Source organism: Carassius auratus, chromosome 9 (genome assembly GCF_003368295.1).
Source record: "Carassius auratus strain Wakin chromosome 9, ASM336829v1, whole genome shotgun sequence".
In the NCBI taxonomy this organism is placed as follows: Eukaryota; Metazoa; Chordata; class Actinopteri; order Cypriniformes; family Cyprinidae; genus Carassius; species Carassius auratus.
Genome location: NC_039251.1, coordinates 31,762,169 through 31,781,150, shown reverse-complemented (window position 1 = coordinate 31,781,150; position 18,982 = coordinate 31,762,169). Strand labels below are relative to the sequence as shown.

The 18,982-nt window shown below is 37.8% G+C and overlaps 1 protein-coding gene across 8 annotated transcripts in view; it reads right to left on the bottom strand.

The window, feature by feature from the left end:
* Nucleotides 1-18,982, bottom strand: part of myo1b (myosin IB) — a 67,285-nt gene that overhangs the window by 38,785 nt on the left and 9,518 nt on the right. For 6 of the 8 annotated variants that reach the window (XM_026272558.1, XM_026272559.1, XM_026272560.1 and 3 more), the window contains exons 2-3: nucleotides 15,473-15,613; nucleotides 10,814-10,929 (exon numbers count right to left, since the gene is read on the bottom strand). In XM_026272558.1, the coding sequence (XP_026128343.1) occupies nucleotides 10,814-10,929; nucleotides 15,473-15,598 (242 nt within the window). In that variant the 5' untranslated portion in view covers nucleotides 15,599-15,613. Of the gene's footprint in view, nucleotides 1-10,813; nucleotides 10,930-15,472; nucleotides 15,614-18,982 lie in introns of those variants that run through there. The other 2 variants (XM_026272564.1, XM_026272565.1) reach the window with 1 other exon arrangement.

Here is an 18,982-nt window from a genome sequence, read left to right as displayed (position 1 = left end):
TAGGAGAGAGGGGTCAGTTTGAGTAGTCTTCTCTACAACAGGGAGTGATTTCTACAATATGCAAACTTCACTCTGGCTGATTTAAGACTTGGTGAGATGTAGTAACAAAGGACCACTCGGAACATTACAGTAAGGAGTCCATGGGCTGTTGGCCCGAAGAGCCACATCTGACCAGGAGCTTCTTGATGAATGGAGGAGGGATGTCCTTTAGCACATGGCCTACATGAGACTGAACCATAATTTCAGCTTTCTGTAAGGCTGCGGTAAGGGCCAAAGCCGCAACATAAGGCACATGGCAGAAAATAGAATGTTGCTACCACGGATAGCCCTGCTTAAAAGAGAAAACTAATCACAAGGACAGGAACACCCAAAGTATAACCGACATCAATGCTGTTAATGTACAGAGCTGGATGCAGGACAAACTACTCCGGAGCCAAATAATGAATCACGCCTCAGCAGGCTGGACAGCTCGCTACACCAGGATAGGATATCCGTATGTGTTTCTGAATGAGCCACAGTGGAAGTAATGTTTTCCTGCTTGTGGTGGACTGATCATGGACTCCGCTGGAACAAACAATGGATCACGGAAGCTCCGGAGAAGGAAGGCAGAAAAATGCAAGTGCATTCAACCAGGTGGCCACAAACACCTCAGCTGCTTCTTGAACAAAGCTATTGCACAGACTGCAGGAGTAAACACACACCGGATGCGATGCTTTTCCATATGGAAGATGTGAAATAAGACAATGTGATTCTTAAATGTTCAATATAAGCATGTTTGCGCACAAACCTTTTCCAACCAAATCTGAATTAGAAAATATTAGGAGTATGATTAGAGGACATGCACTATCAATTAAAAAAAAACTTTACTTTTACTATACAATTAACTATGAAATGGACAGCTTTTTTGGAAGTGGGTGTTTTAATACAAGAGTACTTGAACGTGTTGTTTCTTACAAATGTTTAAACAACAGAGCGCTAGAGACCTATAGTTGGGATCCCCCTTCCATTGGCCCCTTCACACCCACAGAAAGGAAGAACAAGGGAGTGAGTCGGTCTGTTTTTAGTCACCCAAAACCGGATGACTTTACTGCTTCCCTCTGTCTGCACTGACTCAGCTTTCCTGACGTCTGCGCTCTGTATGTTCTCTCACGTGTCCCACATCTGTCCTTTGAGGAGACCTATGGAGACTTCCATTCAGGCCCCACTCCAAAACCTAGCAAGCTGTTTGTGGAAAGCATTTTTAGGGAACATGTATAGGTTCTTTTTGGAAAGTGCAACCAGTTTTGCATGTATCCTTTGGGTAGATGGAAAATCCTGAATGAATTGTGACTAGCTGAGAGGAAAATAAAAATTGGATTGGACTTTCCTACTGTATGGCAGGAAGAGAAAAAAAAAACGATGTAAAAAGAGCAGCATGTCTTAAATATTTATCAAGTATTCATAAAACAGTAGGTGAAAAGTACCCGGAAGGGGTGGATTTTTATTTTATACCAACTCTGTGAAATTTAGCTTAGCAACATGCTAATAGCAAAAGGTATTGAAATCAAATGCATATTTAGTAATTTGTGCATTTCTAGTATAATATATTTTACTAGATTTACTAGATTATAATTTTTTCCCCAAAAAACAATAGTATAATTTATATATTTTTTTTTATCTGTCTGCAGACTTCTGTGAATTTTCTTTAGAGCTCACAATGTGTCCTGGGATTGCGTTCTCAAACGTACATGATTCAGCCTTGGATTTTAGCCAATGCAAGTTATTTCAGATATATTTTGGAATAGCCTATTATGATACCTTAATATGCTGTCTAGGCTGTTATAAGAAAGCTTTTGTTGATACACAGGAAAACGGATGAACTCAAATGTATTCCATTCAAAACAGTTTTAGAGGTTTTCGAGGTCTAGCACAAACCTTCATGTGTTCTGGTATCCTGATGCCCCACAGAGAGCACCATCCTCTTTAATTCATTCACTCTCACTCCTCAGGGAGAGCTTATGGCTTTTCAATACTCAAACTTAACCACAACCACAGACTGGTGGTACAAAGAAAGAATAGATGAACACGCCACATAAAAACACATCGCTTGACATGTCTCAATAGGGGGACTTGACCCAAGTGTGACCCTCAATGAATGAAGAGCTGTCGGGGAGGCAAGCAGTCTCCACGAGACGACAAACCATGCCATCATGGCACAATTTAGCTGTGGCCAAGGGGAGGCCGTTCTACACGAGCCAAAGCTTGTTTATCCAACCTCGTGGCAGGAAATGAGGGAGAGGGTTTGTGAACATGCTGGGAGAGGGGTCACCTTCACATTCTGAGAGCCAAAATAAATACAATTATGGGGTGCAATATGGTTATATAATGGTCAGAACTCAACAGTATAGTATGGCTGACTACCTCAAAGGTCGCTTGCTTCTGCAAACTTTATAGAACATCTCATAGGAATAAATTAGACATTTCTGTAAACAGTGTGATTTAATGAAATGTTCTCCAAGTTGACATTCTTATGAAGCCAAGGTTTATTTGAAGAAACAGTTACATTATTAAAATGTAAAACTGAACAGTAATGTTTTAGAGAAAGGTTAATTACAACAGCCAGCAATTAAACACATGGCCGGATAGATTCATTTTTAGTTCGATTCCATGAGTGAACAATCAAGGTCAAGTGTTAAAGTTGTGTAGTCACTGCCGAAGCTCTGAGAACACAAGGAAAGTCAAAGGAGGAATGGAAACAATGAGAAAAGCAAACACTGGCTGAGGTCAAGTTCATGACATAACACAGTTTTCGACATGTGACCATTACAGATCATAAATCAACACAGATCTATGCTACTTTAATATCTGGAAAGCAGTTAAGCAATCATATTCAGATTTCATGGATATGTTGTGGTGAACAGACATACTGTAATAACTACCCGACTTTCTGGATTCTGGAATACTTCAGTCTGATTAGTCAATCACAACATTCTGCAGGGATTTTTATTTATTTATTTTTTCACATTGAAAGAGTAGATCTTTGTTGCTAAGGAAACTACACGCAGTTAAATTCCAATTTTCCAATTTTATGCATTTCCAAATTATATTTAGGTTAACGGTTTTCCACATTAAAAATTGACAATGGCAAATATAATGTGGACTGATGTTTAACTATATTAACTGACCTAAGTGACAAACATAGGACGTGCAAACATTGTTATGAGCATTCAGAGCCAGAGCTATTGATGATGGAGAAGAGGTGATTTAGATATTACACAACCTGAGCCAGAACAAACAGTGTGAACATATTAAAGCCCTCATGCAACTCTCATGCAATCCCATAGAAGGGACTTTCCAGTTGGGAAGTGAGCATTTTCTCCCACTATATCCTAATGGCTTCCTTTTTCTTTTCTTTTTTTTTTTTTTGACTTACACAGCTATGAATTGTAGGCAGTAAATACTGTAGGGACAGAGGCAGTTTGCTTTGTGTTTCACTGGCAAAGGATGAGGGTGGGTGGCCATAATTACACGAGAAGAGAAGCTTCACTCTCTACCAAAGAGCATGCCTACCAACGCAAAGTCCAGAGTTCATCTCTCTTTGTGCTAAAAGCCACCGCTGATAACAAATAACCAGGATGACACACTCAAAAGTCCATGTGAATGTTAAAAGCTGTTTGCAGACACTTGTTATACAATATTACCTGCAAGCATGTGTGGGATGAACAACATGAACTTGAGTCACTTGCAGCTTACAAAACAGTGCTGAATTGATTGTAAAGAAAATTATCTGAAATAAATACAAAAACAGACTTTTATGTCCTTTATAAATGTCTTAAGACTTGTTTGTGTGATTAATAATGTCATTTTCTGACATTCTCACTGACACAACAAACTGAAATGGTACTGCACAACTGCCATTTTTCATTTCACAGTGTAGGGACAATGTTTTTTTTTTTTTTTCAGTAAAACCCTGGATCGTAAAGGGATTCTGGGAAAGCAAACAAATGTAGTGGCTCTGTAAACAGCAAAGGTAGCTCAACATTTCCGTATTGCCTACATCCTACAGCAGCCGAAGAGACAAAATGTGGTACTGTAGGTTTACATATACATATATATATATATATATATATATAAACACATATCATGATTTTTTATTTATGCTGTTGAACCTAATGCAATTTAAACATTGAGAGTTATAATGCACATAATGCAACTAATGTCTATTATATGGACTAAAAACAAGATACCACATCCCTTTTACCAGCAATTAACGTTATCTGACACATCTTGTTTTCCCACATATGGTCTGTCAATGAAAAATAACTTTAGGTTTTGTCTTTTCACAGGGGGATTGGGTCAGGTTTAGCTTTAATATTTTATTTTATTAACATTTTTCTTATTAAGTGGACCCTTAGGCCTAACTTAAGAAAAAAAAAAGAAAAGTAGTATTTTTGTTTGACATGTTTTAAGCGCTCCAATAATTATCTTTGCAAAGCTGCATTTGAAAAATAAAAAATAATCTAAAATGTAATGTGTGGCTTAAACTGTTAAAATCAGACTGAAATAATCATATCTTGTTGAAAATAAACTTCAGTTGCTCATCGAACATTGGGACACTTCAAAATAATCTGTAGAGTTGTAGGTGCTACACAAAGCCAAAATCAGCACAAGGCTACAGTACGTGAACTTTCTAAACTTGCAACTCTTATTAGATCTACCCAATTTCTCTTTATTTGACCCCTTTAACCGGCAGTTACAGCAAGTTTGTGCCAGTCTGGAGTTTAGGCATAGGCGTGATGAGAGCAGCAGACATCTGGCCCACACCCTGGATGAAACCGGTCTCCTGCTTCCCAAATGTGTGTGAGATGTGGCAGTGAGAGACCAAGTCAAATAAAGAAAAGTCTCCCACACAACACTGAAATTTACTATTCTGCAAAGGGGTGTTGTGATGCCTATCTGCTCTTTACATCTCTTTCTCTGCCTATAAAGATAGCCACGCAAAGAGACACACCCTACTCTACAGTAGTAAAGGCTAATGTTATAGTGCACAGATGATCAACACAACATAAAAACACACAAATTACATATACACCCGGACTGGCCGGTGTAGGAGCTAAAGAGCCTGGATAATATCAGCTTGAATGCCTGTTTTCAATCTTAACGAAGGCCAAACCGCCTTAACCATAAGGTGCCACACATGGTACAACCCAGAAATTACTCATTTTCAAGAAAACAGAAAAGTAAAATGGACCTCAAAACATTTGAAGGTTGGACAGTTCACCCAAAGATGAACAGTGCTTCATTTATTCACCCCCATGTTGTTCCAACCCTGTACTTCAGGCACAACATTTTAGGCACAACGTTTAAGTGATATTTTTGGGAGCACGTTGTTGCCTGACCTCCTGGCCTTTTGTGTCTGCTCAGCAACCTTCAGCAGGACTCAATGCTTTCACTCAGGTCCTGTGTTGTGAGTGAATCCATAATCCACTGTTCCATCGTTTGAATAGAACAAATGTCTGAAGCGATAAGAAAAACTCACACAACAAGATACATGTACAAAACTGTGACTGCTACTCTTTCCAAAAGGTACTAATAGGCACATTTAAAGTAGTAATACAATATTAATAAGTACCTTTAAGGTAATAACATGTATCAATTAGTGGCATATAAAGCACAAAGATGTACCTATTATATCTTTTGTACCTTATGGTACCACCCCAGCGTCAGCTTTGTTACTTTTTTGGTTTCTTTTTCTGACAGTGCAGCATACTGGGGTCATAAACATAGAGAAACACCCTAGATGCATTAATAGTCCACTGCGCGGCATCTTATTGTAAAGTACAAAAAAAAAAGAAAGAAAGAAAAGAAAAAGAAAAGAAAAATCCCTATGAGCTGCTATTTGTGTGCCGGGTACATTCTCTCTGCAAACAATGCCCTGGTGCTGCTCAGTAGCAGAGTGCTGAGAGGTCCCATTACATCACTACACACAATGTAACACAATCCACCCCCTGAGACGCAGCAGCTCAATCTGGGAATGACACACTGACCGTAGTCCCCATCTGCAACACCCTCCAAGACCCCAATCTTCCAGAACGGTCATGAGGATAAGCACCTGCCACCAACTTTGTCATGCAGATTACTAAAAAGACCTTCAAAGCCACGCGTGGACATTAATTGGCTTTTATGATGTTTAATGTCAGTATTTAATGTGATGAATGCTGGCTACTGTCCAAGGCAGGGCGACATTATGGCTCTGTCCGAAATCCAGCCTAATTGAAGTGAACCCCCTTACCCCCATTTTTCCATGAAGATTTTGAGGGAAAACTGTAACTGGATTTCAACAGAATGGATTTAAACATTTTCAAATGTGTTCTGCCGGTGCAGATTCAACTCGTATGTAAGTGATTTGGAACGCACTACAAAAGACGACTACACAAACAGTGCTCCTCATATAAAGCACATCACAATTATTCATAATAGAGTCTACTGTTAGCATATGCTAAACTAACTGCATTGGTACAGCATAAAAATACACAGATATTAGTTGAAGTAGTTACTCAATACCCTAAATACCACTGTAGATTTGGAACAGAGCACATAAATATCACTGCATAATGGCTACTACTCATTGTGTTCCTCTCTAATCAAACACAATTAACGCTAATAGCCTGGAACACAGCTGCAAACTCTCACTACAGCTTCTTTGGGATGAACAGTGTTGGGTAGCAGGTGCGAGCAGGCCCACAGCACACAGAAGACCCCAGAGGAAAGAAAGGGGCCGCCTAGTCACTACATATGTGAAATGAGAGTGTTTTATAGATGTCTGGTGAGACAATGGTTGTCTAAAGCTTTTGACAAAGGTCATCCATTTAATTAATGCTAAGGTAATGAATCATCAAGCCTGCTGCGGGATTTTTTGTGATTTTTTTTACGAAAATGTTTTCTGACCTTCATGTTGTTCCAAATTCAAAATGCTGTTTTGTTCTTATCAAAAGGAGAAACTGAATGAACCTTTATGATGCAGCTCTGTCATATGAAAACCATAACTGTCAATCTTAAATAAATAAAAAATAATAAATACAATTCATAGTAGTAGTCGTATACCCAGTATATTCCAAGTCTGAAGTCATACAATAGCTTTATGTGTGTTTTTTTTTTTTTTTTAAGTTCACATTCACTGATGATTTTTCTTTCCACCTCAGAAGATCTATAGCCTTTAAAAACTCTTTAGATTAAAAAAAAATTATAATAATAAAAATAAATACTATGAACTAAGTATAAAACTACGAGCTTTGTGACAGTACATCAAAAACCTGGTTTGGAATGCCACTGGGCAGAGAAAACATTTTAATTATCAGGTGAACTTTTCCATTAAAAAATTTTTGACAATAAAAAAAAATATCAGTATTGAAATGAAGCATGTATACAAACAGATTATTCTGATTTGTGAAAATAATTAGTTGGTTACAGAAGGCTGGTCTTCTAATGGTTCTTGTTGGCTCAGAGTTTCTTAACAGAATAGGAAGCTTATAGGCCCCGAATTTGCTTATGGATGGATGGACAGATCTTCCTTTTCTTGGCATTGCTGTAAACCATACAGTACAGTATGTGTTTCTGAGAACACTTTCAGGCCTGAACTATGAAAAGTTGTGTTCAGAAAAGCTAAAAGCACAATGTGTTGAACACATGGCATTAACATCAGACAGAGATGTCATAAGGTCCATTAAAGAGACTGTTCACCCTGAAAAAAAAAAGAAAAGAAAAAAAAGCATGCACACACAGACAACCTCATTCACAGTCTGATTCCAGTGAAGCACTCTTACCACACACAGATGGCCACCAAGCCAAAGACAGCAGAGCAGTGTGAAACTCCGTCTGTTTGGAAGGGAGAGGTAACACCGGGGCTCTTGAACCACGTGCGGCTGCCAGAATGAGGCATTTCACACTCATCCTGGGTCATTAACTAAAACAACCTCAACAACAAAGTTCAAGCTCACATTCCAGCGGTCAGAGAAGATCCAGTCCAGAGCATTTCCAAACATCGTATCTAATACAAGTTCAGCCTTCTGATGACATGCACTATTTATTTATTTGATGACACTTCTCAGAACATTTCTGAATGACGACAAATGAATCATATTTTGAACAAAGTAGGCCTAGTCTAGTCAAAACTAGTTGAAGTGATTATTATATTAATGATATATTCACAATGGTTGCTTAAATTTTGTATTCAACAAAATACTCAAATTAAAAATTCACAACACAGAAAAATCATAACCCAACCAAAATCTGAAGTGAATTAAAATAATATATTACCATTCCGAGGTCTGCTCCTTTTTCTCTCTGAGATGTCAGACTGTCCTGATAACAGACCTCTTGTGAGGGCACATAGCTATTTTTAGGATATAGTTGCAACCAGCAGTTGTTTGTGACCTCCGGTGAGTGTCTTTAAAAACACCACCATTTGCAGTGATTAGTGATCAGGGTGGTCTCAGCCACTTTATTGTCTCCATGGCTTTGACCACCTCTAAAGCTCAGCTGCCAGTTGCAACTAACTCTTAATGTTAAGAAAACTTAAACAATTGTTTAATTTAAGAGGCCTCTCAAAAGCAGGTGGGCATATCAGCTCTCAATGCCTCAAGCACATCTACACACTCTAGACTCTTCTGGTCTTTAATGGAAACCAAAAACACACTGTACTATAACAGGAGTCAAAAACAGCAATAATAATGTAGTTTTAATGAAGGGGCTCATTGCATGGCTCCATCGAAGTGGTGTACAGTATAATTTAGGGATAGCTTGATAATCTTTAATCAAAAACGTAGATTACTTTTTAGCAGAATAAGCAGACTTTGGCTACTTTAACTACTGCTTTACTTAAAGTACCTTAACGCCACACACCATACAAATGCCAACCAGACTGACGTGATATCAGTCATGTAATCATATCACACATGGTCTCAATGTAGAGCAGGCACACTCAAAACTGTCATTATAAACCCCAAAATTGACAAGCATCTGTTAAAATCGATAAGGGATGGAGCGCCATGGATAAGAAAAGATGATTAGGAAACCCTGTCATAGTCTCATCTTACAAAAGATCTACCACACAAAAGCCTAAGCAGATGGCCTGACTTGGAGATTAAGATAAAATTACGGAGTCTTTTACAAAGACCTCACTTAAAAAAAAACCTCACAATCTTTAAGGAGGACCTAATTAAAAGAGACCTTAATCCAAGACTCTCATAAAAGATGAGAAAAAAAGTCTTATGCCTACGTAAACCTACAATATGCAAGGGTGTATAGTCCTGCTTTAGGAGGGCCAATGCCCTATTCAATTAAGCTCCAACTCGCCAACATACTTGCCTGTAAGTTTCTAGAGCTGCATCTCAAATGGCCCCTTTACCATCATGTACTATTCCCAACATTACTCTACTAATATTGTGAACCAAATAAAAACCAGTGAGCAAATCCACACCTTCAGTCCACCAGAAGTGCCAGCGAAAGACCACTAGCTAGATGTGGAAATTCATTTATCTTTGAGCACTGTTGTGTTCCAAAATACGTTTGCATGAAATTTATGATGCAACCAAGAAAACAATTCATTCTTAGCATTGTTGCAAAAGGGTAATATTCAGTTTTCCATCTAAATGCAAAATTGAGCACTCGTGATGAAAGATGGCTGATTTCAAATTGCACTGGATGTCCTGCAACAGGTGAGTGGCTGTAATGGAGATCTATGAGAATGCTAATACATAGCTACAGTATCTTAAAGTATTACCTTTATGCACCTTTAAGCCTATGAGGTTATATGGGACTAGGCTCTTACAATATTTCTGAAAATGATCAAACAAGTATAGACTTGACTAAAACTTACCCAAAAGCTTGACAGCAGTTTGAGCACAGATGCTCTGGGCCATTTTGCTGCGGACTGCTATGTTTACTGAGGTGATGAGGTGATGATCATAAATACTATTCAACAGTTTGTGCTGTTAACAGGACCAGTTACGGCCCAGGATGCTGAAATGTACAAGCCCCAGAGGCCAGTACACCCAGAGCCATCTAAGAGGTCTGCTTCCCAGGCATGACAAGAAAAGCAGCTGCCCTGGAATGAGCTCAGAGCCTGGCTTCAGTTCAGAGGAGCACAGACCCCGACATCAGCGTAACAGTGCCTAGACTAAATCATATGAATGTGGAAGGGTTCAAGACTGAAGGCGATCTGCATACCAGAGCAAACGTTCACTTAAAGCAGATCAAATGAACAGGATAGGACCAGAAGCAAAGAAGAGATCAATTTAGAAACATGAGAACAAACTATGAACCCACAGGCAAAAGTATAACAAGGATCCTTTGGGGGAGGGGGGACACAGCTGTACATAGTTGGTCATTTAAACTTCTTTTCCAGGGGAGAGTGTGTCGAATGAATGGGAAATGTTATTGGAACAGCCATACCATTCTCAACTCAATTTTTTTCTTTTCCTTTTTTTTTTTCAGATGCTAAGTGTGTGTCTGCCGATCAAATAAAGCAGACTGCTTTGTTTTGATTTGGCAGTCTGGTCAGGCGGCTGGCAGCCCTCTAAGGAGACAGATGGTCATTAGCTGGAGCAGGACAGGACAGTGAGCCGCCCCTCCCCCCGAAAGGGCTGGACAAGGTTTATGCACACCTACTCTGCAACTATGACACCAATGGGTGAGCTTCACATTATTATTGATTAAAAAAGCTGCAAGGCTTTTCCAACCATTTGCATGCATGTGTGCAACAATTTCTTCTGTGCTCTGCGGACCAGGAAGCCTAGGAATAAACGAGTCCGTGACCGTGACTTTTTAAACTCACATGTGTGGACTGAGCTCATAGAAGTTCCTGTTGCGATACTCCTCCACCTTTTCTGCTGTGTAGATGGGCAGGGACTTGTAGGGGTTCATGGAGATCACCACACTGCCAATGTATGTCTGTTGAGGATAGTGAAAGACGCAATAAACCAATGATCAAACAAACAACTAAATACATAAAAATAAAACATAAGAAAATATTTGTGAAAACATGACATAAGAAGAGACAACATAACCGTCATATGAAGGAAATAAAATACAACAATCTAGAAATAGTTTTTTTCTGAAATATTATTACCATATTTTCCGGACTATAAGTCACACTTTTTTTTCATAGTTTGGCTGGTCCTGCAACTTATAGTCAGGTGCGACTTATTTATCAAAATTAATTTGACATGAACCAATATAAATGAACCAAGAGAAAACATTACCGTCTACAGCCGCGAGAGGGCAACTTGTATGTTTTTTTCCTCATCATGATGTATTTTTGGACTGATGCGACTTCTACTCAGGTGCAACTTATAGTCCGAAAAATACGGTAATGCTCATCGTGCAAAATTTTGAAGGAATATTAGCTGTTGGTATACCGCTGTTCTACTAACATGTTCGACAAATTAAAGCATTTCAACAAAAAAACTTTGTCGTGCTACAGTGATTACTGTTCTCTAATTTTGATCACTGTGTTTTCCACAGAACAGATTACAATAAAAAATTTGGAGGGGTTACAGCTGCCTAAAAATTAGTAGGAAGTGTAGAGGCCCTAGCTTTTAATGACTTCACACATCAGCACCCACAGATCATCACTGATCTCTCAGTCTGGTTTGATCTTGGTCCACTCCACTCGTTTTCTCAAGACCCTTTCACACTGAGATTCTGGATAATACATGGGTAATGTGTCCCAGCAATTGTTCCCGGATCGTTAGATTTTGGTTCATTCACACTGCCAGTGATTTACCTGAATCTGTGCGTGCATTCACACACAACCCGTAAAGGTCACGTAATGGTCCTGTAATGACACGTGACATCAGGATGTAACGTGTAATGTACGAGTTGAAAAAGCTAGGCACGTTAACTTTCATTTAAACTGGCAAACGTTCTCAGCTTCAGCGCAGATAGTGAGGAGCTAACGGATTTAATTATTTCAATTTAATTCGGTTTAAAACCTCAATGAACTACTTTACATGTTTTTTTTAGTGTGACAAGGGCATCGTCTTATTGGAAATGTTTGAAGGGAAGGAACTGCATTTTGCTAAAGAGGGATATGGTGATCATCTGCAGTCACGTATCTGCCATTTAGCTGTATAAGTGCCCCAAATTCTGCCGTGGAAAACACCCCCCCAAACCATGGTACTTCCTGTTGAACCAATTCCCCATTAAGAGTTTCCTCATTATCCGGTCTTCTCATGCAATTGTCTTACGTTTGTAGAATTGCCCTTCTACTTTAGGACAAATTCAAACAGGACTAACCGAAGACCTTGCAATTTAAGAAATTTTAGGTAGTTCTCTAATTTTAATTTCCAATGTATATTCAGTCTACAGCATTGGTTCCCAATCCTGGTGCTTATGAAACCAAACCTGCACATTTTAGATGCATTCCTAAACCCACACACCTGATTCAACACATCAGCTTATTAATAAAGCCTCCAGATCTCAGATGTGGGTGTCAGATAAGAGAAACTTCAAAAACAAGCTGTGTTGGGGGTCCTCCAGGACCAGGATTGGGAACATTTAGTCTGCAGTATTGGTGATACTGAGCATACAAACTTATTTTGGTACCCAGTTGTCGTCACCGCAGACTGTATATGCATCATCAAGCCAGTCATGATAAAAATAATGGTGTGTTCCAATCATGAAAATTTTGGTACATGTGAAATTTCACTTGTACTGGTATCGTGACATCCCTAAAGGACACTGCACTGTTTTCATACTCCCCTGCTGTGAGGCACAGACATCAAGCACATTCTCTGCCTCGTTCTGGTAGAAACAGTGGCGGCAGCAGTGTAGGGGAGTAGAGCTACAATATGCATCCGTCTGCATGATCTAGATGGGAATTCCAGGGTATTGTTCAGACAGGCGGGGGGCCCGCAAGCAACCGAACAAGAGAACACAAACAAAAATCTTTGGAATCTCAGAAAGCATCGACACCATATTGTGGTCAAACGTGGCCAGAAAGGGCAACGGTGTCTAAAGTAGTCTAATTCATGATACAAACAAACATCCTGACTAATTTATTCCAGCTTCTCTTGCTTTTCAAATCTTTATTTCATACTTTCTGCCACCTATTTTCAACATATGACATTAAAAGCAAATCTCTTTCAATGTCTCTGGGACCTCAGAACAATGATTATTTCTTGCAGCCGTCTTCTACCTCTCATTACAGCGAGGGTTGCATAAAGCTTGCAGCCAGAGGATCAGGCCTCTCCCATGGCAGCACAGCCCACAATCTATTGTCAAGTGTTCACAGGAGGCGTAATAAATCCCCTTAGATGTAGAGAACAAATGTAAATGAACAGATGAAGTAAAATTTACAGAAATAATGGAAGTATAGGCCTACATCAATAAAAGCACAGATGTCACCCAAGACATATGCTACCAGTCAAATGTGTGGAGTTTGGACACATTTGCAACAAATTAATTAATATCTTTTATCCTATGCTTTTTGAACCAGTAGCTCAATTCTCATTTCACACAAACAGAACAGAATTGGCATTTCTTTATTCAATTAAGAATATTAGGGTTGTCCCAATCCCAGATGGATTTAAATACGGTTCACAATGACGACATCTGGGGCACTAAAGAGATATGACAGCTATGGGTGCATTAGAGCAGGTCTAGGCCTGTGTAAAAAAAATCAATTGGCCCTTAAATGCATCTAAATGAGACCTGGTGAACATACATTTTGGAAGAACGCGCAACTGTGGATCAATAAAGCGCATCACTAAAAGAGTGATCTACACAATCACATCTGCTCCTTACTAACTAAATGTGCTCACACACACACACACACACACACACATCTGTTCTTTCTTGCAGCCAATAATACTGAGCAAAGTTTAAATATAATTACAAGGACATTTGTTTCATAATTCTACAGCTCTTATCGCCTGCTGTATATGAAAATAGAACCCATTCTAACTGCTTTTGACAGGGCATTGATTAGATAAGGCAGATCATTCTCTGTGATATTCATTGTAAAGTTGGTGAAATGTGTGAGATTGTGATGTAAGCTTCTTGGCATTTAAATAGATGATACTGAGGGTGGAGACGTTCCTAGAATATTCTCCATTAAGCCTTTTTAAAATGTACGTTTGAACAATTCAGAAGTATTTTCCCACCTTCATATCATTCAAAAAACGTATTTTGTTCAACTGAACACAAAAGGAGGGGTCTACCTGCCAGAAAACGTACGAGTGTGTAAATAATTACAGACTTTTAATTTAAGGTTGCGGTGACTACGAACAAGAAAATTAAGTGACCAGTTTGCACAAAGTGCAAAGAACATAAATATACTGTGGTCTACATAATTTTGCTCTTGTCAGCACTCTCCTGTGTAATTTGGGGATTTGCATTAAATACAAGGCTAGAGGTTGCATTACAAACTTGCAGCTACTGGACATTGAGGGCAGTGGGTAGTTACTCTCTAAATTACAGAGTGAACACAGAACCTGTTTGTGACCAACTACATGATTTTAGTCTTTTAACTGATAAGATTACAGCTCTGCAAAATATAAATAAACATCTTTAAGGGTCCATTTTTATGGTGCCACACAAAATGTAAATCAGCCATTTGAAGGGGTCATTAACCTTACGGTTTCCTGATACTAAATGCAAATTCTCATTAAGCATTGCAGCTAATGCACACACACAGTAAGTAAATCTGAACATGGTAGAGCTTTCTTCCAATTTCAGCAGAAAAAAAAATACTTTGATTAATGAAAATTTAGCATTTTAAAGTACTAAATGTGCTGTCTATCTATTAGCTAAATTTCACTAGCAAAAAAGTAATATTTTCAATAGTGTAGCAATGGAGGAAGCACAGTGGTGAAAGCTTTCACTGATCACTAGTAATTCTAAATGACTGGATTTTCTTGCATTTCATTAATGTACCGCTGTATATGAGCTTAAGTCTTAAGTGTAAAGTAATTTCTGAAGTGGTAATGTCTCTAAACTGTTTGCAAATATAAGTGTTTTCACACAGGTTTCCTGAACACTCTTCCTGTCTGCTATTGGTCGAACAACATACAGGCAATAATTGAATAGCACAACAGAGCCTCAGTGCATTTTTTTCCCCCTGAAGTAGAAAATCCTCAAATCTCCTTGATATCTGTTCACTCTTGCATATTATGATTCATTAAACAACTATTTACACTTCAGATGAACCCATTTTGTATGTTGGTCTGGTGATTGGTAAGCAACAGCTTTCTAAACTGAGCCCAAATGAAAGAGAAAGACACTAGGGACAGGGACAGAACAATGAGAGGGCTGTGATTTACACTGTGTTCATCTCTACACTCTTATTTATCTGTGAAGTGGGAACACACTCAGACTAAACTTAAACTAAGACATTCTTGATGTGACTGTCTGGAGCAGTGAAAGCCTAAAATGAGAAGGCGACCAAGAAAAGTGACATGACGTTCTCAGCATTAGTTTAAGCTTTACTTACATAGATCTCATTGTGATCGAATCGCTTCCTTAGATTCTCAATGAAGGTGTCTTCTGACAGGGGCTCAATGAGGACCATATCGCCCACCCCTATCATATTGTCGAGAAGTGACGTCTTCACCTCCATTTTGGACAACACCCCCTATGGAGAAATCAAGACAATTACACATCAGATCAAGAGTTCTGTAGGCCTTGACTTAGACATGTATCTAGGTCTGTGGAGTTAATGTGTGTGTGTTTGTTTATTCATTCATACAAAATCCATAAGAAATGTTCCTAATTCATACTGATAATGGTTTGAATAAAACTCTTCGATGATTAACATGCTTTCAATTTCTGAGTTTCAATTAATTTTGATATTTCTGTGGAGCAGGATTATTGACATTAACTAAAACAATTAATAAAATCATGCCATGAAATAAAGTAAAATAAACATATAAATAAACATTTGAACTTAGAAATATTTCTATTTATTTTTTTGTTAAAGGGTTAGGTCACTCAAAAATGTAAATTAGCTGTATGAGACACTTTTTTTTTATTAAGGATGGGCGCTTTTTATTTCACTTCTTTTGGACTGATGCACTGCACACCCATGGAGTGCCATAAAACATCTTAAAAGATCAAAGAGTCGTCTGGATTCATCTGAAAGAAGAAAGTCACATACACCTAAGATGACTTGAGCGCAAGTAATTTATGAGCTAATTTTCATTTTTGGGCGAACTAACGCTTTAAAGTTTAATGAACCCTAAAATAACTTAAACTTAAAAATGATTTAAAAACACATTACAAAAACACACAAAAATTGCCAAAATTTGGTCTGACATCAATTGCGAGCCTCATTTACTCATGTCACAAGTTTATTCTTGGTTGCACCACATTAAAACACACACACGCAAAACAAACATTAAAGCATGACATTTCTAAGAATTTGGCACATGCTTTTTCAAATGAGTTTTTAAAGACTCTCTCCACTATTTTTGTACTCCCTTCTTGGTCAGTGACCCATCTATCCCAGAATTCTGTTCTTGTAACCTAAAACAATGCAAATACATTCTAAAGTACTTGCAAAGCAGCACATGACTGGACTGACATGTTTAGTTCTCTCCGGGACACTACGGACACAAGATATCCCACTGGGAATTATGTAACGAAAGACCCTTGTCCCAGCTGATGACCCATAGATACTCCCAAGATGTTTATGGAGTGGAGGCATCAAAATGTAGCTACTTTTTTTTTTAAATAAAAGTGGACAGAAAAAAAATTATAATAATAATAATGATGATGATAATAATAATAATAATAAGTAAATATTTACTTCAAGCAAACCAATTTCACAACCTGAATTGTGATTTCATAGTTAACAGCTAAACAGTTCAACTGCTACGGCAGCGGTTTTTCTCTCCAGGTGCCAATTGCATTCAGGGCCTTCATACTGAGCCCATAAACCCCCTATGCACTGTTCAAACAAACAGGCACTGGCAAAGTGTAGTGCTCAGCAAAAAGCTTCTCCAATACCAGCCCATGTTTTCACTCCCAGCTCACTCGGAGTAAAGAAACAAAGCACCCAGCATTGCCAGTTGTAGTCAAAATACAAACATGGGCAAAGAAACAAGTCGTAAAAAAGGGGCAGACAGTATAACACAATGTGCTTTGTTGACAGCTAAAGTGTCATTTGTGTGCACCATGCAAGGCATAACTTAAAAAATATATATATAAAAAAATAAAAGTTGAATGTAAATGAAGGATTGAGAGGTGAAAGCTAATGGCAGATTAGACTGATAAGGTGGTCAGGCTGCGTGTCTGCCTCAAGTCTCCTGTAAGTGCCTCAGATTGCTGCTGTGCATTCTGATAATCCTAATCTTTTCAGGGCTTGTCATCAACTTGAAGACTTTGCAGCCTTGATGTCAGAAATTAAAGAACACAAATTTAAATTGTGTGGCTTTTTATCCACTTGTGTACTCCTAAACACTGAAAACATTTATTTAGCAGATATACATATTTAAAATGTACAACAGACCAAAAATATTGAGTCGTCATCTTGCACTAAAAGGATATATACACATTTTCACCCAATTAACCCTTAAATGCATATCTCGGGTCTTTAGTGAACCTACCCTCCCCCTCTTTCATTTTTTAAAGTTAAACATCAACTTTCTTAGTATTCTTCAATCTATTATAAACAATATAAGAAGAAAAAAAAAAGTAAAATATAAAAAGAATGCCTGTTTTCTGATTTATTTTTTATAAAAAGTGTATAAGGTCGCTAGAGACCAGAAGTTTTTTTTTTTTTTTTTTCTCAAGTTTGATAGACAATGATGACATGGCGTTTCACTGATTATTAAAAGCAGGCATAAAACTAACAAATATCATAAGCAAAAACTGAACTGGTTTGAATGGCTTTACCGCAGAGCAATAACTATACACAATGAAATATAAATGTCACTGCCATTTGATGCTGAGTTTGGTGAATAAACTGCTAGTGATCAAAATATTGAATATGGAGTCATAGAAAACGATAGTTTAGTGAATATGTTTGAGATGGTGAATATGAGGCAGATGCTGAATGTCCTGTAGAAGTGCGCTCTGACGATGATAGCAATGGTAAAATCATCTGCTCTTATTGAACCCTTTTAAGTTTCAAAAGGAAACAAAATGCTTTATTTTATTCTCCTCTAATTGTTCTCAAAATATCAAGAGATTTATTTTATTTTTTTTGCTATTGGAGATCCATCCGTGCTGGATATTTAGGTCCGGGTCGTTAAAGACCCGAATATGTAAGAATGATTGGTGAAACATTCATGCATTAAAGGGTTAAATATCCTCTCCAGATTGAGAATGTCCCTCCCCTTTTACAAGTTGCCAGCAACTACCAATATAAAGTATCAAAATATAGCTCACAGGTGAACTACTAACCATTTAAAAAGGGCTAATCACTTTGATACATGGAACCTATACTTCCTTTAAGGGGCAGTATTATAATAAAGTCAGTAACGGTGTATAAAACCCAAGTATACAACGGTGCGGCGTCCAAAAATAATGAATAAATGAAATATTCAGAATCTAAACCAATAAATGCATTAATTACAAATATCCAAAAGGTAACTGTAAATAATGCATGTCTTTCTTGGAGTGTTTTATTCATGGTAAAGTGTTTTTCTTTTCTTTTTTTAAACCAACACATTAACATTACCCATACATACACACATACACACACACACACACAAATTAAAAACATCTCAGAGACAGAATTATCTGACATATCTGTAAACTACATAAACCTAAATTATTTTTCTAAAAGTCTATTCTTTGTGTAATGTCATCAAATATCATTTTTATATTATTGTATTCTATCCACTTTATTTTTTCTTCATGACGTAATACAAATTTACTAACAAAAATGATGGTAATCAACTGAAGGAATTAAATGCTAACAGTTGATTTAATAAATGCAATCAAATGATCAAATGCTAAATGAACAATTCCTTTTATTAGTACATGTGGGTAACTTAGA